The sequence below is a fragment of the Fistularia commersonii genome, chromosome 3, assembly GCF_037954325.1.
Source record: "Fistularia commersonii isolate RoL2024-O1a breed Wild chromosome 3, RoL_Fcom_v1.0, whole genome shotgun sequence".
Lineage (NCBI taxonomy): Eukaryota > Metazoa > Chordata > Actinopteri > Syngnathiformes > Fistulariidae > Fistularia > Fistularia commersonii.
In genome coordinates, this window is record NC_141286.1 from 7,203,456 (window position 1) to 7,227,974 (window position 24,519).

The window sequence follows — 24,519 nt, forward strand, 5'->3', positions numbered from 1 at the left end:
TATGAGTAACTTATCAAAAGTCACTAGAAAAATCAAGGAAATTATGATGTGTACAGTTGTTGTTGTTGGCTGCCAAAAATAGATTGTAAATGGAAAATAAACTAATTACATGTATAAACTGGATAGAAAATGGCAGCAAGTGTTTGTCGATGCGTCATAATCAATAATAAAGCTCTCAATAATCATGGCATGTTACATTATGGTTTTTGATAAGTAACTTATGCCGCCTTTTACAGGAAGCTTGAACAAAATTACAATCGATAGCAAATGTAAAACAACCTAGTCTCCAAAGTGAGCTCGGAAGTGCTGTGACCCAATGGAGATTTTTTTCCAATTTCATCATCATCATCATCATCATCGTTATCGTCATTGCCATCATCATCAGTAACAGCATCATCACCATCACACACACGAGCGTGCACGCACATAGACAAGCATAGACAAGCTCATGAACAGACCCAGGACTTACATGGAATTTTGTGATGATGACTATGAATAACTGCTCCACAACCTCCTCCCTCCACATGTCTTAAACACAAATATATTAATAAGCATTACCATGTGCCTCTGAAATCAGCACCACTGTGATCTGTGATATGTTATTATTGTTATTTTTTATAGCAATATTTTATATTTTATATATACATTTTACATTTTACTTTTTTGCTTATGTCAGTTATAATTGACTGTTATTTTTTCGGGCAGGTAACTAATTTCATAAAAAACTAAATACAAAAATCAAAGATGCAATTAAACACTAGCTTAATCTGAATATTCCGTTAGGATATGTCCTCAAAAGTATTTGTGATGTAACAAACAAATACTCACGTACACACACACACACACACACACACACACACACACACACACACATACATGCACGCACATGTTTACACTCCTGGATCAGAGACAGTGACTGAAGTTTTATTATGAAGCAGAAACTATAAGAAAAAATAATTTTTGGCTAGTCAGAGCTGTAGCACCCAAGGCCACAAAATTAGTGTGTCGCTTTAGATATTTCCTTTTTTTTTTCTCCCTCCGTTCTTTTCCTCCAGCCTGTATTCCCCGTGTCACCGTCTCACTGTGACTCTGAATGAGGAGGGATGCGGTGAAACTATTCAGAGAATTCCCGCTGACCGAGGCAGGCAGCGCTGCCCGGCCGCCGTCTCCCCTCAACATGGAGGAGCTCTACCCAAATAAGGCTGGGCTTCAGAAAGGGATGCAGAGACATCAGAGGGAGCTGCCTAAAGGCCATTCCCTTTTAAGGATGAAGTTTCCTTTTTTTCCTTCCACTCTCTGCCTCCTATTTCTCGCTCAGGCTCCCTCCTTCTCTCCCTCCCTCTCAGTAGTCGGACTAATGAAGTCATCTCACCTCATCTGCTCCTTTTAAACCGGCATTTTTGAGAGCGAGGTCCTTGCGAAGCAATCATTCAGTCAAACCACCACAGTGCACTGACAGCAGGCAGAGAGCTCAGCCATTCTTTCATACAGTGAGTATACTTCATTTCTATTCCACTATACGGGGATGCACTTCCTAAACTTTAAATAACTAGGTGTATTCCCTCAGTTTGACCAAAGGTCACCTGAGCAATCACTGGGTGGCATCTTTGGCTGGAGGTTAAACGCTGAAATCTTAACAGTTTCGCTGTTTTTAATAAGACAGTATAGTTTTCATCAATCAAATCAAAGGTCAAAGAAGGCACAAAATACAGTGTGCAAAAAAAATAAAGGGAGCAGTTAAACAACACAAAGTGTTCCCTTTATTTTTTTGAGCAGTATATTTGATCGAGCTGAACCATTACTCATATTTCTTGTGTATTTTTGTTGATTACCTCATATGTCTGGGTGACTGTTCAGTCTGGTGTGTGTGTGTGTGTGTGTGTGTGTGTGTGTGTGTGTGTGTGTGTGTGTGAGCCCTGTTAAATACCTTTCCTCATCACGGCCGAAGACCACAAGTTGGTTTTGGACCAGCGCTCAGCGGGGTCGGGGTGTTGACAGCTACAGCTGAAGTAGACAAACCCATTCAATTGTATTGCGCTTTAATACAAAATCTTTAGATAAAAATAAAAAAAAAATAACTATGGAGGGAACATTGTGAGGCGGATCCGTCTGACATCACACGCGGAGGACGACAAGGTCCCCCCCCCCGGATGCAATTCTCACTCCACCCTCAGACTTTTCGCCACAGGCGATAGCAAATTTGTTTATTACAGACTTCGATTCATATTAACTTTGCTGTCGGTGTAAACGCGACTTGGAGAAAAAACATTTTCAGGGAAATGCTGTTTTGGACAGTGAGAGTCAGAGGAAATTTTCAAGATAAGGAGGACCTTTAAAAGGAGAGTTGTGGAAAATATTTGTGATCCTCATACTGGGGAAAAACAAATACAGCTGGTAATGGATGAATGTACAACAAACTTGGAGCTCTTTAAATTCGCATTACCGTTTCTATTTATACGTCTTTGAATTTAATCGTTTTGGAGCACAAGCGGGTACCGGCGACGGAGACGGGAAGTGAGTCATTAAAGATAACGGGAGGAAAAGAGGCCGTGTTTGGCAACCACAGCAACGACAACACAACAGTTTTCTCCGCTCGACAGAGTGCGACGCACGCTGAGCCCTTTCCCCACCCACTGGCTTTATGAACTGCAGGAACTAGAACCACGCAGTGCACCAGAGCTCTAGCACGGCATCCGAGTCAGACAGACGTGCACATGGGGCAATAAAGGTTGTCAGACGATTGGAACCGTGAAGTGTCTTGGCAGGGAGATGTTACGCCCGGCTCTAATAAAAAGTCTGGTGAATGGAAGCGGAGCTGCAGTTTGGTCTGCGGCCTGTTTAAACAACACAGCGGGAGGAAAGGCGAGAGGCCGTCCCGTGCCTCCGAGGATGATCGAGCGATCGTGGGATGTAATTCTCGCAGTCGCTATTTTTCATACCTTCAGATTGGTCAAATAAAGTCATTACGCGGCGGTTTGCGCTCTGATGGCAAGAAGCCGCGTGACGCCACATCCCCTCTGGATGATGAGGCCCCGATGCCGGCTTTCCGCCCTTGCATAGAGAGGAAAGAAAACCCAGAGCACCACCCAGCTGAGAAGGATGGCTAGACTTTTCATTAAACTTTACACAATGAATTCAGCTTTTTTTACTAACTGACGGTAAATTAGTTTAAAACTCCAAATACTGGTAGATACTGTTGCCTCTACACTATCATTTTAGAAAAATAACCCCTGCACTTCATTGTACATCAGCATTATCGAGAAAGGCTGATTTCATTGCAGATGTTTCCAGCAGTAGTACACGCAGTACTACTTGTAGCGTTGGGAGGGGGGGGGGGGGTTCCAGGACATACTGTGATTTATTTTTTAACATCGTGCCAAATGAGCAGCGCATTCGATATTCGGAGGACCAGCCAGATGGCACAGGAGCTTGTTTAGCATATAATCTTGAGTTATTAGACCTGGGCGGATTCCAACGCATAACAATAACAACCGATCCCCAGAGGAGCAGAAATAGCAGAAATAGAGAACGGGACGTTATGGACCTATCTGACATCCCAAAATATTCTGCGATCAACCGAGGTTATCGCACTCCAGACAGCGATGCAGATAAGGATGTGGCAAGAAATCGAAGAAATTCTGTTTCTCCTCTCCTCTCTTTTACCATGAAGGCATCGGGTGCACAATGTGCTGAATGTTACTTTGATTTTTATTTTTTCCTTTTTTTCCCCCCCTCTCCCCTGTACAAATAGTGCAATGTATGTGTTTTTGCAAATTGTGAACCGGAGAAGAAAAAATGCGTATGACGATAAGGACTACGGTCCAACGGAAAAAAAAAAAAGCCCAATTGCACAGGCGGTCTGTAATAATGATTATATAATGTGCATGTGTTCCAGTCAGAAAAAAAACAGACAGTGGTAAAATATAGCATCTGAGCTTGCGGTTGCATGTAAGTGAGCGTGTTGCCTGGCATGTGTGTTTGGTTCCCGGTGGTTTTGGTGAAGAGGGACAGGAATGCAGGAGAATATTAAACGGAGCTTGCGGTAACTCTGGGCATGAGTCTATTAAATCTGCTGGCGCGCAGACGCGTGTGCAGCCCAAGAGGCCCTCGCCCTTTTTACTCACTACCTTTACTCCGCTGCATCCAAGCTCCGTGCGCTTTTACGTTCATTTTCCAGTGAAATAAACTCGCTTGAATCTCCCGCCTGGTCTGCTTTTGAGCAGAGAACGCGTATCTCTTTCCAATGATGCAGCACGATCTCGTTCTTGGCAGCTTGTCTAAACTACATGACACTGAAAGATGACCGATATGCAATATTTACCGCTGATTATAATCAAACGCCTTTCCTTTTTCTAATTTTTTTGCATTAAACGCTTTCCTTTTCCATTCATGTCTAACTGTCTTGCTTTCAGGATTTCAGGTGCTTCTGAACCTGAGGCCCGACGACATGTGAAACCTACTGCATGCTCTCGTGTTACTGCGCTCAGGTGTCAATCGACTGAGTGTTTTATCGAACCTCGCGATGCGTACGGGCTCTCCGGGTCATTCTCACATGCCTGAAATCACCATGAGTGACTGATATGCAGAAAGCGATGCTCTGACACAGTTTCGCAGAATCTCCCGTCACGATGAGCCCCTCTCCGAAGGACGGCCGAAATGTTTAACTTGTAACGTTTGAACTTTGAACCTTTCCCAGGAACAGGGAGTTGAAGTGACCTGACATCGAGATGGCAGCAAAGGTTGGATGGTTCAGATCAGATAGCACTTGGATATGGGTTTGGCTCTTGGCTGCTGGCCCAAAAAAGCAAAAAAAAACAGGGGCAAAAAAAAAAAAAAAAACGTGCTGGCAATGACTTGTGAATGTATCGTCAATGTCCGAGAAGGAATGTGTTTTTGTGTGCGTGTGAACTGAGGGAGATGTGTGGGAATCGGCCGGCTGACATGGAGATCCCACTGCACTCCAGAGAAGTCCTGGAGGGGCTGAGGTGGAGTGCAGTCGGAGACACCACACTGCTCATGCCACCGTCCTTGAGAGGGGATCCCTCTTTGAGAGCTGAGCATCTACGCTTTTCCACACGCTTCTGACATGCATGCCGTAATTGTCTATATCGGGGTCGAGACGAAAAATTTTTTTTTTTTTTTGGACCACGTTCACACTTTTGCATGTTTTTCCCATTGAGATTCAAATCTGGGAAATGTTAGCTACATGCTTGTTTTGCCCAGTTTTGCCCGGTTTCATGGAGGCAGGTAAGGATTGCAAAAGTAGTGGCCGACCACTGAGAGTCACGTTCGCAAGTACCATAAAGAAATATTACAAACACTTTTTCATCCCCTTTTGAATTTGTTCCATGCTTTCATACGCAAAAAAAAAAACTCTTGCTGATCTCCCCTCTCTCCCCTTCTTTGTCCGTTGCCGACTCCAGGGAGCGAACATGGCTAACAAGGGTCCATCCTACGGCATGAGCCGGCAGGTTCAGGATAAAATCGACAGCAAGTATGACCCGGAGCTGGAGCAGATCCTCGTAGAGTGGATCCACCGTCAGTGCGGCTCCGGTGTGGGCAGACCGGAGGCGGGCAAGACGGGCTTCCAGGCCTGGCTCAAAGACGGATGTGTGAGTCCATTGAGCGTATTTGACTCTTATTTAAAGGTCAATGACTGACATGATGGGAAAGTGTCAAATTCAAAAGTATCTCTTCAGCGTTGTGATTGGACAGCATGTCAAGCCTGTTTCTCGACTGTTAATAAGAGTACCCCAAATGGTTTCGGGTCATCTAAAAAGTTTTTCCATCAACCTTCGATTCCCCTTCCCAGGTTTTGAGCGAGCTGATTAACACTCTGTTCCCCGGCGATAAACCCGTGAAGAAGATCCAGAGCTCCACCATGGCCTTCAAGCAGATGGAGCAAATCGCCCAGTTCCTCAGTGGTGCTGAGAAGTACGGCGTGGTCAAGACCGATATGTTCCAGACCGTGGACCTGTGGGAAGGTGAGATGGGTTTGCGGGGCGAAGCGAAGGGTGCCATGACAACATTGACTAACAGTTATGTCTGCATAGGTAAGGACATGGCTGCAGTGCAGAGAACCCTGTCAGCACTCGGCAGCTTGGCTGTCACCAAGGATGAGGGCACATATCAGGGAGACCCCAGCTGGTTCTTTAAGTGAGTCTTGATTGTAATCAGCGTTGTAATCAGACCTATTTAATGACAGGGTTGACGACTCTTTTTTTTTTTTTGCTAAAATTTTCCCTCTTATGTTTTGCAGGAAGGCACAGGAGAACAAGCGAGACTTCTCCGACGACCAACTGAAGGCGGGCAAAAACGTGATCGGCCTACAGATGGGCTCCAACAAGGGGGCCAGCCAGGAGGGCATGAGCTACGGAAGACCCAGACAGATCATGTAAAACAACTGAGCCACAAACACCCTGAAACCTCTTCCATCCCTTTCTTATCACGACGCCCATGTAGACACTCCCGAGAGTCTGTTAGCATCCAACAACCCCTTCCAGCTTCTGAAAGTGGCTCAATTCCAACAACTATCCCCCCCTTTACTCCCAGTCCTTGCTCTGAACCCCCTTAAGGCTCACAGTGGTGGCCATCACAGAGCTTCATCTTGCTTTTTTTTTTTTCTTCTTTTTGTCCTGTTACATTTGTTTTTTTTTTTTTTTAGTCTTAAGAAATAGTGACCATCAAAAATACCACCATAATCGACTCAGAGGAGAAGCTCCTGGTTGTTTCACACTTCTCTAGAATCTGTGTCTGACCAGCCTTTCGGCAGCGGAACTATGGTGTTTTCCTAGATTTTACAAATTTTTCTGGATTTTTAACAAAATTACAAGTGTATGTTTACATGAAAAAAAAAATTCAGAAGGGACATTCTTCAATTTTTCCATCCAATTTGAATGGCGATACAACACATTGGGGAGCCTGATTCTCAATTCTAGAACCATCAATGACACTTCCCACATGCTACGCCTGCTGTATCGGCGCCAATATTTTTGTACATTTTCATATTAAATAATGACATTGAAGTACATCTCTGAATAATGTGCTTGTGTGAATGAAAAGCTTTATCCACTCAACTAAAGGAATGGCAAATATCACCGCTCTGTGTAACTGGATCTTTTTTAAAAACAAAAATGTACACATTGTTCATTTAAGATAAAATACATGCAAAGCTAATGATATTTGCTTTAATTAGCGCTAATTGACAATATTTGTCTGTTAACAGGCTATAATAGGATGCATTACACACACACCTCCCGGGGTGCAATAAAAAAAAAAATCCTTTGATTATGACAAAATATTCATGGGTTATAATGATGTGTATTTATGGGGATTTTAAGAAGCCGCATCAACAATTTGTCAGCTATGTCCACCAAAACTTTCATTTTAAACCAGGTCACCCTGTGAGTTCTATGATGCGTCCCTAAAAACATTTTGTAAAAAAAAAAGCGCACACACACACACACGCGCACAATATAGATGGCAAACATTCTGAATATATTAAATTTTATTTTAAAAAATGTAAATCCCACATCAGAAAAAGCCCACTTCAAGTATGTTTCAGTAGTCACTTGATAACCCACATTTAAGAAAATTCAAAAGTATTACTTGATTTATTTTTTCCTTAAGAAAAGACCTGTTCTCAAAATACATTATTACCCAACTGGAATCTTAAATATAGGACACTTTCACGGAAGACCTTACACACACGCACGCGCGCGCACACACACACACACACACGCACACACACACACACACACACACACACACACACACACACACACACACACACACACACCAAATGCATACCTTTCTAAAGTGCATATATCACATTTTCATCTTTCCTATTCAATCACAAAGGGCTGTCCGCTGCGTTTCCATCTGTAGCACAAACGTGCTGTCGTAAAAAAAAAATATTAACGAGTCCCTCTCCAGTTCACATTCAGCGGGACGAGATATAACACACATTCGCGCACCGTCCAGTCGGGGTGCAAGACAGGTTTTTCGTAAAAAGGCCACGTGACTGAGGAACGCAGAGACTGCGGTCGCTCTTCACTCTTCTGCGGTTCACTCTGGAACCTCCCGCCGCATTCACAAAAGCTCACCAGGTGGGGGGAGGGGGTGGGCGAGGAGGAGGAGGAGTGGGTGGATTCCTGAGCAGTCCCATCGGCGCGCACACGCCCGCCGCCTAGATCAGCGCTATGTAAGCTCCCTCTCCCCGTTCATGAGAGGCACTTTGGCCTCGGAGTCCAGCACGGCGTGCAGCTCCACGCCCGAGTCCTCCTCATCCTCATCCTCCTCCTCCCCCCCTTCCAACTCCACCAGTGATTCCTCCTCGGGTCGGCCCCTGTGGCCCCACCTGGCCCAGTGACCTCGCCGAGACCGGCGCAGACACAGACGCCCGCTGATGTCCATGTTGGCCAGCAAGACCTCCAGAGTGTAATACAGGGACCAGAACAGAGCGAAGCAGCCCAGCAACAGCAGACACTGGAGGAGAGGAGGACAGGACAGAAACATGTGGCCCACGGTAGAAGACGACAGAGGCATTCAGTTTTATTAAACTGGATGTTGGGAGAACTTCCCTGACTATTCAATATGGAAAAAGATGGATGCTATCAAGTCAAGCCACGTGCTTTATCCCCCCCTCCATATTTAATATATATATACAGACAGACAGACAGATCACCGAATCAAAACATCACAGTCTCATGACACTTGCCATGTTCAGTGGGTCCATACACACACACACACACACACACACACACATGAAAATGATTTGCAGAAACCCGGCCACCCTCCCATTAGCAAGGACATGGTGCCTGAGGCGAGGAAAAAAGCTGCCCTTTACCAGGCAGAAGACGGATCCAAGCTGAATGCTGGACGACCTTCTGTCTCGACCGGTTGGGGCAGAAATAAGACAATGCTGCTCAGAGCAGCTTGAAAAGGAACTTAATGGTGCAACTTCTGTTTCTTTTTGTTTTCTTGTTTTTTTTTTTAATGTACAATATAATCGTTTTTTCCGTTGACTTCAGAACAAACAGTGTTGCTTCTTTCAATATTGGTAATTTAATTAGGATAATGAACCGAGTGAAAATATTGTAAAAAATTAGTAGATTTGAACAGGAGGAAAGATTTTTTTCCTCTTACATTTAGTAATAATAATTATTATTCTAACTGCTCTTGCATAATTACAATAGTAATTCTACAAATATTTTTAAAATGGAGATAATTGTCTACATTCCATGAATTCTTAACAATGTAAATAAAGACTGTTTGTCTTACTGACTTAAAAAAAAACAGACCAAGTTGATTTCAAATAAGTTTCTTTTTCCTTTTAGGGTGCAATGTCCATTTTTAAAAAATAATAAATATTCATTTATTCTTTTTACATCAAATATACTGAATAGATAGAGCAAAGTTTTTTTCTGTCTCCCGACTTTATCAAAGTCAATGCTGTCCATCCAGAGAAATCAACTCCTAATTAAACAAACTCAGAAATCAGAAACAAATGAATAAAAAAACAATAATAACACGTATGGCTCTGGTACGGGTGTGCTGACCTTGAGGCTGTCGGAGGTGAAAGGGCTGATGATCTCTGGTGGGACGTCCAGGCCGGGAGGACAGGGAAGTGAAAAGTTGCTGTCCAGATATTTGCCACTCATAGCATCCCTCACCAACCTGTCAATCAGGGACTGATCGGTCACAATGCAGGGTGAATGCTGATTCGTCGGTTAATCGATCAGCGCAAACTCGGAGAGACTTTTCAGCAAACTCGACTCGGTCGACACATTTTAGAAAAGCGTCTTGCCTTTGTCTTTCCTTGACTTCCAGGAAGGTCATGGAGGAGCCATACAAGGTCAGCTTCCACTGCTCCAACACTCCCACCTCAGCGCAGCGCTGAGGCAAAGGCAAGGGCTCCTCTGTGAAGGGCAAAGTGATGGGAGGAAATTGAGAAGCAGCCGAATTCCACTTTACATTAAACCTCCTGTTCAGTGGGCAGACCATCAGTGCACGTGGCAGAGTCTTACTGTGATCGGATATTTTCAGTTGGTACACGCCGCTGGCTTTCTCCCCCCAGCAGCGCACCGTGGAGAACGTCCAGTCGTAACCTGCATCATCTCTGCATATTCCAAAAAACGCTGCGGTTTTAGACCATGCCCCGACATGGATGATAAATCACCATGTGTATTTTGCGACGGATGTGAAGTGTTCGCACCTGTCGTTGGCGCGGCGCGCCCCGATGATTGACTTGATCCCGCTGGGGCAGACCAACACGATTTCCACTTTGCCGCGGCAAGGGTGGGTGATTGTCAGCGTAACGGCCACGTGCTCCAGCGTCTGCATCCCGGACTCTTCCAGGGCCTCGGCCGATACTGGAAACGAGACGAAACATTAAAATCTCATCTCTTTAATTGCCGCTGTGAGCAGCGCCTGACAGACAAAAAGATAGATATTTTCTTTTTCTTTTTTCCTCGTGTATTTATTACATCACGATATTCGTGAAGAGCTTTGCACTCTGGCTTCACATTAAGACATTTCCTGGTTCAATTTGCGGTGGCTGACTTGTGGCCTTTCTATGCCTGCATGGGCTCATTCTCTCTCTCTCTCTCTCTGGTTTCTTCCCACAGTCCAAAAAATAGTCAGTAGGCCAATGGAAGATTGTAGAAAGTCTATAGGTGTATGGCCTGATGATTGACACGCAGGTTAAACCCCCTGCCCTCGGCCCCAGCCTCCTATGACCCTGCATGCAGAAACAGCAGTGTAGACATTTCATTTTGGAAGAATTTCTTGCTGATTTTTCAGTTGTGCGCTTTCACTTTAAGTCTTAGATTCAGTTTAAAAAAAATAAAGCAATCAAATGGAAAAAAAATAGAAAAAAAAATGACCCTCAAAATCTGCTAGATATATAAACATATATTACAAAACCCCCAAATGGATTAGAAAATTGCCAAATTACGGAAAAAACCTAAAACGATAATCTGGATTGGCTTTTATATGCCTGCATAGGGAGAGAAGAAGAAACTGCTCGATGAGAAATATCAAAGGTGGAAAAACAAAAAACCAAAAACAGGTCTTCTTTATAACAATCCCCAAGTCAGTGTTCAACCACTTCAACCAGTTTAGGACTGCCTGGTGAGTTCTCGGCATTTCCGGGGTTTTGACTGCTAATGAGCCGCGGCGCTCCCTGACCATGTAGGGCTGCACACATCCTCGGGGCAGAGAGGGACACGGAGGGACGAGTGTAAACATGGGTGCGAAAGATGAGGCGGAGGATTAAGGAGGAGATAAGAAACTAGAGGGGTGGACAAAGTGTGACGGTAAGACAACGACAGGCTGTGTTTGTTATGTAAAGGGCGATCACATATCGGTGATAATATTAGCTTCTTGCGGCAGGTACAACATTTTACCCTTTTTATGTCTGTAAAAATAAATATACCGGCTATGCTTTCTGGCTAAAACATCATCTCCCTTATTTACAGTATGATCATTTTCACCAAAAGCTTCGTCTGCACAGTATCACGTGCACAAACTACAACAACTCACTGAGGAGTGGCTGATGTGGAACGATGCCATAATGTCATATTGTCTAATTAATACACTTTTTAAATTACCTCTGACGTCATTGGGAACATCCAGGCACGCGCATAGGAACGAATCTTACGCTGTCCCCTCGATTGCAAGGTGGCCATAAAAGTGGAAGATAGAGTTTAAGGGCGGGGAGGAAAAGACACCAGAAGCTGGCGTCGCTGGAATGAGGTCATGGTGAAAGTACTGTGCGAGAGAGCGAGCGATCTGTCTCTTTCTGCCTCAAACACGATTGTGTAAGACTTGTGAGAGGCTGAATAAGAACCAAAATGGAGAAAGACATTGAACAGAATAGAGTTGTAGAACACTGACAATGTTGGAGGGAGGAAAAAAAGTGAAAAAAAGCAAGGGGGAAAAAATGGAATTGAGGCAATCTGGAAAAATCTCAGTTGGTATTTCAATGGAGATGCAAGAACACACAAACATGAGATCTTTACCTAATATGGGCAGGGAGACTGCCTCGGGAGCAGGGAGGGGACGGAGAGACGGAGGGAGGGAAGGAGGCGGCGCAGTGTGTTTTGACTCGACAGTAAACCATCAAATACAGGGCTGCAGAGCAAGGGAGGGGGAGGGAGAGAGCAGGCACACGCCAGGTTACCTGTCCAGGTGTGAACCAGCTCTTTGGGATAGATAAGGATGGGAGATTTCTCTTTCATCACCGGGCTCTGGTAAGACACGAGGAATGGTACGGACTCCCAGACCTGCGGATAAGTTGAGTTAAAACAGTTTTTAAAAATATCCACAGTTAAAAGAAAATTCTTGTCCGCATAGCAAATAACATCCATTTACCTTGGCAGCATTGACGAGTCTCCACGCGTTGAGCAGACCGAAGCCGTGCTGATGGCTGTGATGGAACCCGGCTCCGTTCATCCCCCAGTCCGCACTTTTGTCGCACTGTTTCGAATACAGACAATTACAAAATGGGGGAATAACTGAGAAGGCAAAACAAAGTCTAGGCGATATGCACAATATGTCTCTTTCTAAAAAACATAAATACATAATGTACAAGGTTGGTTCACATTTTTTACACTTTCAGGATCTTTCACATACTTCAAATATGACTTTTTTTTAGAGAATTAACTGCCTACTGACAAAGGTCATTTTTCTGTGGTTGTAAAACAATAAATCAAAATTCACTAAGAGAAGGCAGACTGGGACGAGACGGCAAAACTGTGAATGACATTTTTCAATAAGAAAAACAAAAAGCTGCAATCTGATATCACAGACAGACAGAGACATAGAAATAGGTAGATAGATCGATAAGTAAGATGTATTATTCTCTTATATGGCTCGAATGCAGAGGAAGGATGACATCAAGCAAACGAAGAGGGCTGGTGACCTTCTGCGAAGCATCGCTCAGCGCAGCCTGATGATATCAGTGGCACTGAAACAGGCTATTGTCAACTGATTTATGATGCCTGCTGGGTCCACACGATCTCGGAACACAGCTTCTCAAATAAGAAAAAAAAGGTTTATTGCGAGGCCGGGGGATCTATCATGCTGACTAATTCTTGTGGGTAGGTGGTAAGCGCGTTTGGTTTTTGTACATTTAAACGCGCGTTTTTCGTGAGTCAAACGGAGCAATGGCCACGCAAGTGAAATTACCTTTTCGTTGGAAGTGAATTAAATAATCAACGCGCTAATTTTCTTACTTTGCACTTTTCACACATGTTTATCAGAATATATGGTTGGCAATGAGTAATTATGACTAATCATTTATTTATTTATTCATTCATTCTTACCGCTTAGTAACCCCCCTTCCCCCCCTCATCGGGACTGAGTCAGGAACTCTAAACACTAACAGCTATGCCACTGTCCGGGGGGGGTTTTAACCTTAACCCAATAAAAACTCAACATAAAACTCAATGACACAACTCGCGACCTTTAAGCAACAGTACACAAGGGAGTCTGTAGCTTTGTTTGAAAGACAACAAAGCGGGACTGCCTCACATCCACAGGCAGACCGTTTGTTCCACAGTGTTGGTGCACAAAAAGAAAAAGGCCATCTCTCAAACAGTCTTTTTTTTTTTTTTCCCCGGACCTTAGAAACCCACAAAAGGCTAAAAACCCTGGGAGCGCAGTGTATGTCGAGGCAAGTATAAGAGTGTCACTGATTATTGTGCAGGCGTGGAGCAACACTGTTAGGTGTGCTCTCACCCTTCCTGCTCAACAGGAAGTGTGTGGAACAGGGCCAAGGCCGGAGTGATATGTTCAAGTTTACTTGCTCCGATCAGACCACTGGCTTCTGCATTCTGAGTGATTTACATGCTCCGGAGACTCTTCTGGGGCAAAAAAGGGGCATTAAAATAATCTGATCCCGATGTCACAAATACATGGATTAGGATTTCTGCTTCCATTCACAAAGCAGATTTGATCTCAGCAATGTTTCTAATGCTACCCGCACATCAGAAAACTTCGAAAAGATTTGAAAAAGGTCCTTGGAAAACTATCATCTCCCAACTGCTCACATCTAAAGACAAGCTTTTAGTAGAGGAGCCTCTGCTATTTCAGTCCATCGGTTTTCCTTCTTTACTTGCTCTTGACACGCTGAAGAGTCGACGTCCTACAAGCCAGGGAGTTCTGCCCACAAGCTCCTCTTTCTGGACGGCCACACTGATCAGTACCTTCTTCGCCGTTCATCCATTACGCCAAAAAATACAGTTTCTGCCACAACAGCACTCTGGTGATGGATTGTCTACCAGGTTTCCTGTTTCTGGTTTTTGTTTGAGCTCATCTATATGTTGTTGATTGTGTTACACATCATAAAAACTTGCGATAATATCAAACATTTGATATGGTTGTAAACCCTGTCAGATTACCAGCTTATGCTTAATTATCTAGATGACACGAGTGACTCCGGTAAAATTTTCATTTTTTTGTCTATGACCATGAAAATCTTTTAGTGTGAGCCCAGCATGAGGTGGAAAAAGGGCGGCTCTGGGTAAGGCTTACTTTGGTGGCAGTGAAGGTGATGATGTGCTGAACGTCCCGCCAGCTGAGGCAGGGTCGCACCTGCAGCATGAGGGCCACCATTCCCGCCGCCAAGGGCGCCGCGGCGGAGGTCCCGGTGTGGCCTTCCGTGCAGCCTGTGCCCTCCTGCATGGACCAGTCTGACGTCACCTGTGGAGACATGTGGGTTGAGGTGGGATGGCTGCCAACCGCGGCTCTGCAGGACAAGTTCAACTCCAGCAAACAGGCCATTAAACATCTATATGCAAGCATCGTATGTGCAGCAATGACTTACTTAAATCTTGAGGAAGAATGTAAACTAAAAAGAGACTAATTCTTCACTGAAGTGCCCTTGTCGGCACCGTCCAATAAAGTTTGACACCGTTTATGTGCAGTTACAGGGATTTAAGACCCGGAGAGACTCAGCTTTTAAGAGAGTGAAAGCACGTCGTGAGGAGCCATTCATCGCAGTAAAAGCAAAAAGTCGGAAAGTACAAAAGTATATAAACAAGAGAGGGGAAATACTAGAGACTTTAGAATCCTGCCAAGGAGTAGGAGAAGAAAATTTGGGCGGGCATGATGGATAATCATATGAAAACGTCCCTCTTCACAACCAGGTGGCGTGTGTACATACAAACACGCACCCACGTAACGGCCTGTCTGGCAGAAGGAGAGCAGTTAGTGTGAGGGAATTCCCAGCAGTCTACGTTCAGAAGACAGGTGGGCTGTTTTTGAGCAGCTGCGTGGGTCGTGTTGAAGGTTTTTGAGCTCAGACGAAATGTTCTGACTGTTTTAAATTTCCCCCAACAGGGCAAGTCGTCTTCATCAAGCCCAGCTGTCTTTGTAGTTATAGCACTGCTACAGTAAAAGCGATATCAGAGAACCTCTGTGGTCTAACAACGGCAACTAGAGGGTTCTGCATAAGACGAGGGCGTCCTTTTAAACTTCTATAAATCAGGTCTCTCTGACCTGTCGGTCCCAGGCAGATATCTCAGTGCAACACGTCGAAGCAAAAAAGCTATGAAGAACATGCAACATCCATTGTCAAATTTCCCGAATGGTCTTTTATAAGAATTTTTCATCTTCTTGTTCTCCAGTCTGGGACTGTTTTGGAATACTGTTTTGAGCATTCAACTCTAAGCGGGTTCAACAGTGTAATAAACTAATGAGCAGTGTGTGGTGAGCACTTGGCCAATGACTGCACTGTGGTCAACGCTGGATGAGGGCTTCTCCAGAGACGCAATTCTGGGTAAGCTCATTTTAACCCAGGCAATGACGTTCCATGTCCAAACTGTGTTTCTATAGTGACACCAGAAAACAGCAGCAAATAAAGGTCGGTGGCTGCAGCGGGCCACTGCTCCTGTCATCATTGGGTGTCAAGACGAATGAGAACGGTCACTGCTCTTCTGGGAGCTGCTCTTTCAAATGTTTTCAATCAATCGTCATCATTCCTAAAACATATGTGCCTGTTGGAATTCAGCTGTGCAATGGCCAACGAAAAACAATGACATCAGCCAAAACTACTGTGGGAGGATGTTTCATGTACTGTTTACACTAAACAAGATGTGGACAAAAGTAGCTCATGAGTTAAAATCATGTTGAAACACGAGGAGATCCCAGTTGGACGCTTGTGTTTTTGAACAAGAATTTATGTCCGTTTTCTTTGGATTATTAGAGGTTTATTGCCTGAGACAAGACTTGAGTTTTTCTCTCTCCTTCCTCCTGTTAAAAGGCTGTTTCATCCTCACTCTGATTCAAACCGAAGCCGGCAACCAAGTTTACTGTCTGAATCATGACTTGGACATTTTGCTTGTTGCTCGAGAGAAATATAAAGTTACTTTTCCAAAACCGCCGCTTTTGCCCTCCAATTCAAAATATTCCACCGTGTCAAATCACCCTGGTCAGAATGAAATCCTTGCTTCTTCTCCCTCCCGGCCGTGGCAGTCTCAATGTCTGACCTCACGCACAGAAGGTGAACCCATCTAGCACAAAGCGGTTAACACGTTCAAATTTCAAGACCGGCACGGCTCAATTCTAATGTACTCTGGTGTGGTTAGTCTTTGTGAGTGCAAGTTCAACTTAGACCTACAATGCTCCTCAGCCTGTTCGCCCCGCTGCTGAAAGTTACAGCCAGCATGGATGCGCACTCCTCGGCGTAGAAGGGCATTTTCCCATTTTCATCAACCGCTCCTACGACAAATAGATATTGTGACGTATTTTACAAAAGCCTTGTGTCAAAGCATAAACACCTTTAACTTTAGGAAAATACGAACAAACCCTCCGTCTTACCGATCGTGACCGTGTAGATTGAGTTGGCGTAGCCGTCGTAGTTGCAGTTGTCGTTGAACTGACCTCCGTTGCCACTGGCGACCACAAAGATGCTGCCGAAGCCTCGCCTGCCTGCGATCACTCCATGCTGCAGTGCGGCCTGCAGGGGGAGGACATGAGTTAGACAGTTGCTAAGACTACATTCTGTGGAAAAAAAATAAAGGGGACGATGCTTTGTACAATAACGAATCAAGTGTAAGGGAGTGTAAGAAATGTATGAAGTCATGTGAAGCAATGTACTGCCCCCAGCAGGACAGAAGGTGGCGCTGCACATATAGTTGCAGAGTGAAGTGCACAATTCACCACAAGTGACTAGCTGAGACTAGCTAACTTAACAAGAAAGTCTGCATTCCAGATATGATTGACGTCTGCAAATGCCATTTCAGAGCAACTACACAGCCTTCATATGATAACACAGGAAAATGTCACTATTGTGACCTTAAGAAGGGTCAAATTCTGCAAAGTAATTGGCTAATGTTAGTTTTAAAAGCTACTTGCTGATCGGCTATTTATGCATCAAGTCCATTCTGGGTTGAGCTGTTGAATGATAGATGTGAAGACAAAAAAAGTCTTCAATCATGGAAAATACAGGAAACTTGAAAAAATGGAAAGGTGGGAAATTTGCCTTGCATTGCTTGCTTGACATAATAGTAAGGCAGAAACAATCTTTTGTTTTGATTTTTTCAGTTTAGTTTGGGTTAAAGACACAAAGGAGAGTCTCTCTCACCATGCCCAAGGGATGAGGTCCATCCACAGTGTGTCCATCATCATCGGGACCCCAACTGGACAGAACAACCAAAAAAAAAAAAAAAAAAAAAATCAGAATTCCATATGGTGAAGTAATTAAACTAAAACTGGAATACCGATATACATATACCGTTCAGGAAAACTTGATCGGGAGAACAGTTGCACATGTTCAAGAGTACAAATCCTGTTTCCTTTATGACAAAACATGAACAACACGAGCATGTTTCATACCTGCAGCTGTAGATATCATTGACTTGGTAGTGTTTGTTGAAAGCTATGGCCTCCAGGCTGTCTGTCAATGGGCCATCCAAAACCCTGATACCTGGCAAATACACAAAAAAGGTGATCTGCTTTGCCAGAAAACACTTACTGGAGCCGATATGTTTTTTTCCCCCCAGAAATATGACAGTTGTGTTATAGCAGCTTTGCCAAATACCGCTCCTGTTTTGTACCTGCCACTTTACTGCCATATGCCACGCCCACAGCGCAAATGCTGTTGTTGGGAACAGCGGCGATCTCTCCAGCACATCGCGTCCCGTGGTGGTTGTCGCCTTGGATGTCCGGGTGCGGCATGGGATCCGGGTCGTTGGAATTGAGGTCATAGCTGCCCTCTGGACTCTATTGATTTTGACACAACTGCATTTTTGTGCTGGCTTATTTGAACATCAAGTAGCATTTTGCCTGACAACTGCTATGATAAGAAACCTGCCTCTTTTCTTTCTTCTTTCACTGCAACATTTTTCTTGGCGGCAGTATTTATGTTGGGGCTGCGATACGTAGCAAGTTTTATGTAACCTTGAATTGTCTTTGCTAGGGATGATACTCTTTTCATGTAAAACCAATCTTTGCTCTGTGTGCCGAGTCATGCTTAAAATGAGACTTAGCATCAACATACTTTTTTAGTCATTTGATCATTCAAACCAAAAAAAAGATTGAAAATTGTCAGGAGCACACACAAAGATCCACTGGGAACTAAAAGATATCTTATCTACTTTGAAGATGAGACATAGAATAGCTGTGTGTTTTGACTTACATAGTTTGGTTGAAGATCCTGATGTGTGTGCTCCACTCCATCGTCTACCACCACTACAGTGACACCCTGGCCGGTAATATTGTGTTCCCACACACCTGTCACATTGATGTCCATCCCCTGATTAAGATCATTGTGCTGCAAAAAGCAAAAAAAAAAAAGGGAAAAATATTCAATGGCAAGATGGTTTACTAAAAAAACAGAACAAAGGAAATGTGAAAAGAGGTGTTTAAATGCGGTAAAAAGACAAATTCAGGACTCACTGTCGTTCAACGTTAAATAAACTGATCGGTAAAGGCCAGTATTCACACAGGGGAAATCACATCTTAAGCAAATATAAGCTGATTTCATCCAATACCTCAGCACAGCTGAGTGACATATTTGCGTCATAAATGATTAACCAATATGTAAAACAAATCTGAAAAGAGAATGTGGTCACTCGTGACTAACTGACCAATAGAGACAATATAAACTATGGCTGAGTTGTTGAAGAAAACCAGGGTTTTCCCACTCATTGGTCCCATAGCTCGTCACTTCTCTTTTTTTTGGTATCACATTAAAACAGCGCATCTTTGAAATCACAGACTAAAGAAAAAATAATACAAACTGTGGTATTATTATGCCAGACGTACATTTTTTCATATACATACCTTTGATGTAAAATCTTAAGATATTAGATCAAAATTAGGGCCTGCAGGATATTAAAATGGCATTCTGTGACTGAAAACAGATTCCATTTTGAGGAGTTCGGAAGAAAAGAAAAATGTGTAAGTATATTGGGCATATGTTTAAAAATGTAGAATTCAACAAATCTACATAAGATTTTTAGACTTTTTCTCTTAGTCATCACCCTGATTGGCCATAATTTGCAGTTTCATGTTTATGATTCAAATGCACATGTCAAACTGGAGTGACTTAGTTTTTCAAAGTTTAAGTTATTTTAAGCATTCCTGCCATATTTTTTTTTTAGTACGGTCCCCTCTCAACACTCACATTGGGTGTGACCTGTGCTCACACGCAATGTGGCCCCTTGTGTTTTGACAATATTGAAGAGGCAAATGCAGTCAACGTAACATAGCAAGGCATTCATTTCATGCAGGATGCAATAATAATTATAATAATACAAAGATATGAATGTCAGGACATATGCGACTTCCTTCCCAGCTGTTAGAGTAACATAGAACGATATCCACAGATATCCGTTTCCTCACCAGATGCCACTGCTGAGGGTATCGCGGATCATTGAAGGCCAATGATCTCTTGGAGCGGCTGAGTACTTTCTCTTTGGAATACCACAGCACATGAGGGTTGACTCTCAGGACATACTCCGGATCGAGGCGGCTTTCGTAAATTCTATCGAAAGACCCGCTGCCGGGCTTAGGAGAACACAACATGTAATGGCCCTCCAGCTCCCCTATTTGGCCCTGGTTCTGTAGCCCAGCCTGCTCTGCAATCTGGAAGAGAGGGTATTAGTTGCAAATTATTTCTTCAGAATTTACACATGAAGTTAAATAGGAGCAGGAAAAACACACAGACACATTTTGAAGAGGATAAAAATCCAAGAAGCGGCCTCTGCCATACTAGAATTTTCCGATCTTTTATTAATCAAAGATTAAGCAGTCTGAAATTATTAGCGGCACTGAACATACAGTATATCTTCTGCATATTAAGCAGAGTCGTCACTGCTGAGACCACAACTGTTATAGAAACTTTTTGGTTTAGTCATGAAAATGAAAAATCAATGCTTGAGGGTAGATGTATCACCATTAGGGGGCAGAGACCCCATGGTCACTTTACCTTAGAGGTAGTTCTTACTAGCAAATTGTGGTAAGGGTGTCATACCTTAAACGGATATTAACATGTTACCACATTAGCCACTTGATGTGATGAGCAAAGTGTAGACAATTAAAAAACAAAACAAAAAAAAAACAATTTTTCTTTCACAGAAAGATTCCAACTCGGTATTGATGGATATCAAGATGTGATATGTGTTGATAAGGAAAACAGATCAGCATGGAGGGAAAATACAAAATCCATCCATGTCACTTAACAGCAATCTAACATAAAACAGGACAAAAGCTTATCCAAATCAAGCACTTACCTGATTGGCTATCACAGCTAAATCCACAGAACTCTTTTCAATGAAGTTTTCCTCACTAGGTGGGTTAGCATGAATGCGAATGGCCCAGGACTGACCAGGGCCGCAGGAGTGAGACGGCCAAGGTAAAAGAGAAGAGGAGGAAAAGGGGAAAGATGTGGTAACGGAGGGAAGACGAGTCAGTAGCAACAGGGACACCAAGGACAGGCAAAGGAGAAGAAGGAATGGGGGATAATAGGATGTTGCCATAGCAACCAAGGGCAGTACACAGAGTCAACCAGGTAAGCCTTCCTCATTAGAACATCAACCTGGATGTGAGACAAAGGAAAAAAAAAAAAGAACATGCCAGTTAATCTTTTAAAAAATTGTGACGTTGATGGTGAGCCTATACATTGTGCAGCTAATGATGGAAAGACAGTAGTTCACAGGACGATGGCCATAGTCTGTTCCACTGATAGACCGTGTACACTTTTACTCTCTTCTATTTTCATAGGAATAACTTGACTTGTTTGTTTTTCAGCCCAAGATGAATCAATGTGTCAGATGTCTGCATAAACAAAAAGTTACTGGTTATGTAATTTTGCTCGGGAAGAATGGTCAACTTCACCTTTTTTAGATAAATGGATCCTGTTTAGATACAATTTTAAACATCAACCAATATGTTACACAATGTTTTGACAGTAATACATATCAATCTTACGACATAATATAAACTTACTATTGTAATATTATTCTTATGTCGAACCTTGTACCATCACCGCAAAGTCCATTGCAACACAAAAGTGCATGACTGAAGTCACAAGAAAGGGATGTTGGACAATCTGTATTGCAAACTGTAGCTATTTTGGAGGAGGTAAATTTAAAGATAATTCAATGTGACAAATGCTCTCCCCCTCTGAAAGCAATGATGAAACAATGTTTTCCTGTTACTCTTGTTAGACCTGTTCTTTTTGTTACCATGTAAAAGTTAGAGAAAACTTAATAAATATTATTCAATTGGCCAATATTATTTACAATAATTATAATTTAACCATTATATTTTACCTCGTTCTTTCAGAGGACATGAATTGACTTGGTGCGAGAGAAGAGGATACAGAGAAAAAGGTTGGCTGGAGGAGGTGGATTTGCTGTGCCAAACCCTCAGGGGACCAGCCAAAAGGAAAGGATTTTAAGTTGTGTTTTTCTTTCAATAGTTCCCCGATAAAATATGTCTTTACAAAAAGAAAGATATCGTGCCATTCGTAACCTATTTCGATTGCAGACATATACATGTGTTCTATGTTAATCGTGTTAAGGGAGGGTGGCACAGTGGCTAGCGCTTCGGCCTCACAGCACGAAGTACCCTGGTTTGATTCCAACAAGCGGACCTTTCTGTGTGGAGTTTGCATGTTCTCCCTGTGTCTGCGTGGGTTTTCTCCGGTTTCTTCCCACGGTCCAAAAACATGCAGGTTAATTAGGGAAAATTGGCCTCAATAAATGAGTGAATGAATGGTTGTTTGTTTGCGATTGTCCAATGTACAGACAAGCTCGATGACAGCTGAGATAGGCTCCAGCATCTCCCTCGACCCCGAGTGCAGGATACGCGGAAACAGATTGATGGATATCTGGTAAAATGTGAGCCTCACTTGGTTGATAGAATCTAAATTTGACTCGGAACAAAGCAGAAAGTTGTAGAATTTATCATTTTAACGGCTGAGTCATGCATAGTTGCAAACAATTCTCTACATCTACATCTTTAATCGCAACTCAAAACACACCTGTTTAAAGCGGCTTATTCCATCTGACGCCAACTGCTCCATCCCTGTTTTTACTACTTTGTCAAGTCTAGTTTTATTTTACTGTTTCTATCATTCGCTTTCATTGTTTCTTTTAAATCTGTATGTTGTGTATATGTCTGTACTATGTCCTTGAGTGTCAAATAAGGTTCCTTTAATAAAAGATATCATTATTTATATATAGTACTTAAGATACTGGACTTCGTTGTGGTCAAATCATTGTTGCAAAAAATACAGATCAAATTTAGCACCAATTCCAATCCTCACTAATTCAATATAGCATTAACATTTTGTCTTAAACTTTCAAAAAATATAGACAAACTTCGCTTACATCGGGATACGTATGGGTAGGAACAAGTAATGACACACATCGTTTGAATGAATCGACAGTGAAGTCAAACGTCTTACCACTTGGTAAAGTTTTACAACTGCTCATACACATGAGAGATGGGTGACGTTAAATGTCCATCAAACATGAGCAACACCACAATATCTTTACATTTAACTACATCAGATGTGTACACTGTTAAACGGGGTTTTCTCCTGGCAAACGGGCACGGTTTAAAATACTCCACGCTGCTACTACAAAGTGCTGTCAAGCCGTAATGCTGCTAACGATGAGAACTAATTCAGAGGGTGCACCTAGCTGTCAGTTTGCCGATAGCAAAGGGACTATTTACCTCGCAAGACAGCTCGCTCCCTATTGACAGACAGGAATCAATTAATAATCAATTAAAACAACGGCACAAATTCACAACTCGGGACTGAGACGTTAGTTTGAACCCGTATTGTTATTGTAAGTTAAGTTAGCAACTGTTCTGGCGCTAACCAGTGGCATGATTGTTATAACGATAAAAACAAAAAATATTGTGAAGCAATTTAAAAAAAATCACAATTATTCAGTTATATGGTAACTTACCTTCTCGATGAAAGTGTCACAACGTACTAATCCCAACGCTTTTTGTGAGTAATGTTGACTTTGTCATCTCATTTCCGTAATATACGAGTCTCAACACGTACGTCTGACGTCATACAGTGTTTACGCTAACGTCATACGTGCTCCGTGATTGGCTGACAGAACTTAAGCCATAGTCCGGCGTGGGAAGTGACAGTTTATGCCGTATGATGACAGCACATACTTTAAAAGCTGTCTAAACATCAGCTCAGACATTTCGACTCATTTTATATTCAATAAAGTCAATGGTTTGAAATAATTACACGAACAAACCTAATAATTTAACAAGGTTACCTTTATAAACCCTTTTAGGAAAATAAAACAAATGTAAAAAATGCCGAATATGAAAATGGAGAATAGCACTGCCATCGGATCTTTTACTTTAGCACTCGAATGGAAAAATACATGTGACAGAACACTAATCGTGAACCAAGTACAAAACATATATTATATATACTTAGATATTACCAGCACACTTTGGTGTCACATTAATTACCTCAGTCTATGAATTTTCATTGATACCTATATGGCTTTTTAAATTATCTCAATGTGCACGTTTCCTTAGGAATCATCAACTGTCCTCAATTTTTTTTCAACTGTATCTCCTCTCTGTGGTAAATCCAGAGAATCATTATTTTAGTTTCTTGTATTCTGGGATCATACTTTTTTTTTTACCTTATCCCACTGTTTGTTCATTATTGTATTAAAATTGTTATACCATAATTGAGCTTCACACACAAACATTCTTATCATCGTATCACAGTATGTATGTGTGTTTAAACACACACACACACACATATGCACAACATATATACATATATCCACACATAAATACATGTTTATACACACAGGATTACAGGGTCTTTGGAATGACATATTGGTGTATTAGGGTGTCACCAGTACCTCAAAAGGTCATGCAGCCTATTTTATATGTTAATATTAGCCCCTTATACTTTCTTTTTCAAATACCAAACATATTATCTATTATCATTTTATCATCATCTTACTGAGTTATGTCACGGGCTGTTAAGTTTGTCACAACATTCTAAAA

The 24,519-nt window shown here is 42.6% G+C and overlaps 2 protein-coding genes across 3 annotated transcripts; one reads left to right on the top strand and one right to left on the bottom strand.

Moving 5' to 3' along the window:
- The first annotated feature begins 1,345 nt into the window (after positions 1–1,345).
- Positions 1,346–7,027, top strand: tagln (transgelin). Of its 2 annotated transcripts, XM_086143471.1 has the most exons (6): positions 1,371–1,490; positions 4,697–4,739; positions 5,424–5,612; positions 5,813–5,984; positions 6,054–6,156; positions 6,260–7,027. In XM_086143471.1, exons 2-6 carry the CDS (start codon positions 4,728–4,730, stop codon positions 6,396–6,398), a joined length of 615 nt encoding a protein of 204 aa, XP_085999597.1. In that variant the 5' UTR covers positions 1,371–1,490; positions 4,697–4,727; the 3' UTR covers positions 6,399–7,027. The 2 variants fall into 2 exon arrangements, with proteins under 2 accessions (XP_085999598.1, XP_085999597.1); XM_086143472.1 differs by lacking the exon at positions 4,697–4,739 and having other exon boundaries at positions 1,346–1,490.
- A 464-nt stretch (positions 7,028–7,491) lies between these two features.
- Positions 7,492–23,551, bottom strand: pcsk7 (proprotein convertase subtilisin/kexin type 7). The gene is made up of 17 exons (XM_086143470.1): positions 23,433–23,551; positions 20,742–21,046; positions 19,852–20,094; positions 18,644–18,778; positions 18,063–18,228; positions 17,842–17,932; positions 17,591–17,645; positions 16,825–16,963; positions 16,625–16,725; positions 14,539–14,706; positions 12,376–12,480; positions 12,185–12,287; positions 10,217–10,373; positions 10,029–10,120; positions 9,809–9,920; positions 9,561–9,678; positions 7,492–8,487 (listed from the first exon to the last, which is right to left on the bottom strand). The coding sequence occupies exons 2-17, from the start codon at positions 20,985–20,987 to the stop codon at positions 8,200–8,202; spliced, it is 2,319 nt and encodes a 772-aa protein (XP_085999596.1). The 5' UTR covers positions 20,988–21,046; positions 23,433–23,551; the 3' UTR covers positions 7,492–8,199.
- Positions 23,552–24,519: the final 968 nt, after the last annotated feature.

Bases quoted from the DNA above. Each gene is read 5' to 3' on its own strand.
- tagln (XM_086143471.1), top strand. The intron at 5,613-5,812 runs GTGAGTCCATTG...TCCCCTTCCCAG, and splicing joins CCTGGCTCAAAGACGGATGT to GTTTTGAGCGAGCTGATTAA. The intron at 5,985-6,053 runs GTGAGATGGGTT...ATGTCTGCATAG, and splicing joins GACCGTGGACCTGTGGGAAG to GTAAGGACATGGCTGCAGTG.
- pcsk7 (XM_086143470.1), bottom strand. From the start codon at position 20,987: ATGGCAACATCCTATTATCCCCCATTCCTTCTTCTCCTTTGCCTGTCC. The intron at 18,229-18,643 runs GTAAGTCAAAAC...CAAAATCAATAG, and splicing joins AGGATCTTCAACCAAACTAT to AGTCCAGAGGGCAGCTATGA. The intron at 16,726-16,824 runs GTAAGACGGAGG...TATTTGTCGTAG, and splicing joins AATCTACACGGTCACGATCG to GAGCGGTTGATGAAAATGGG.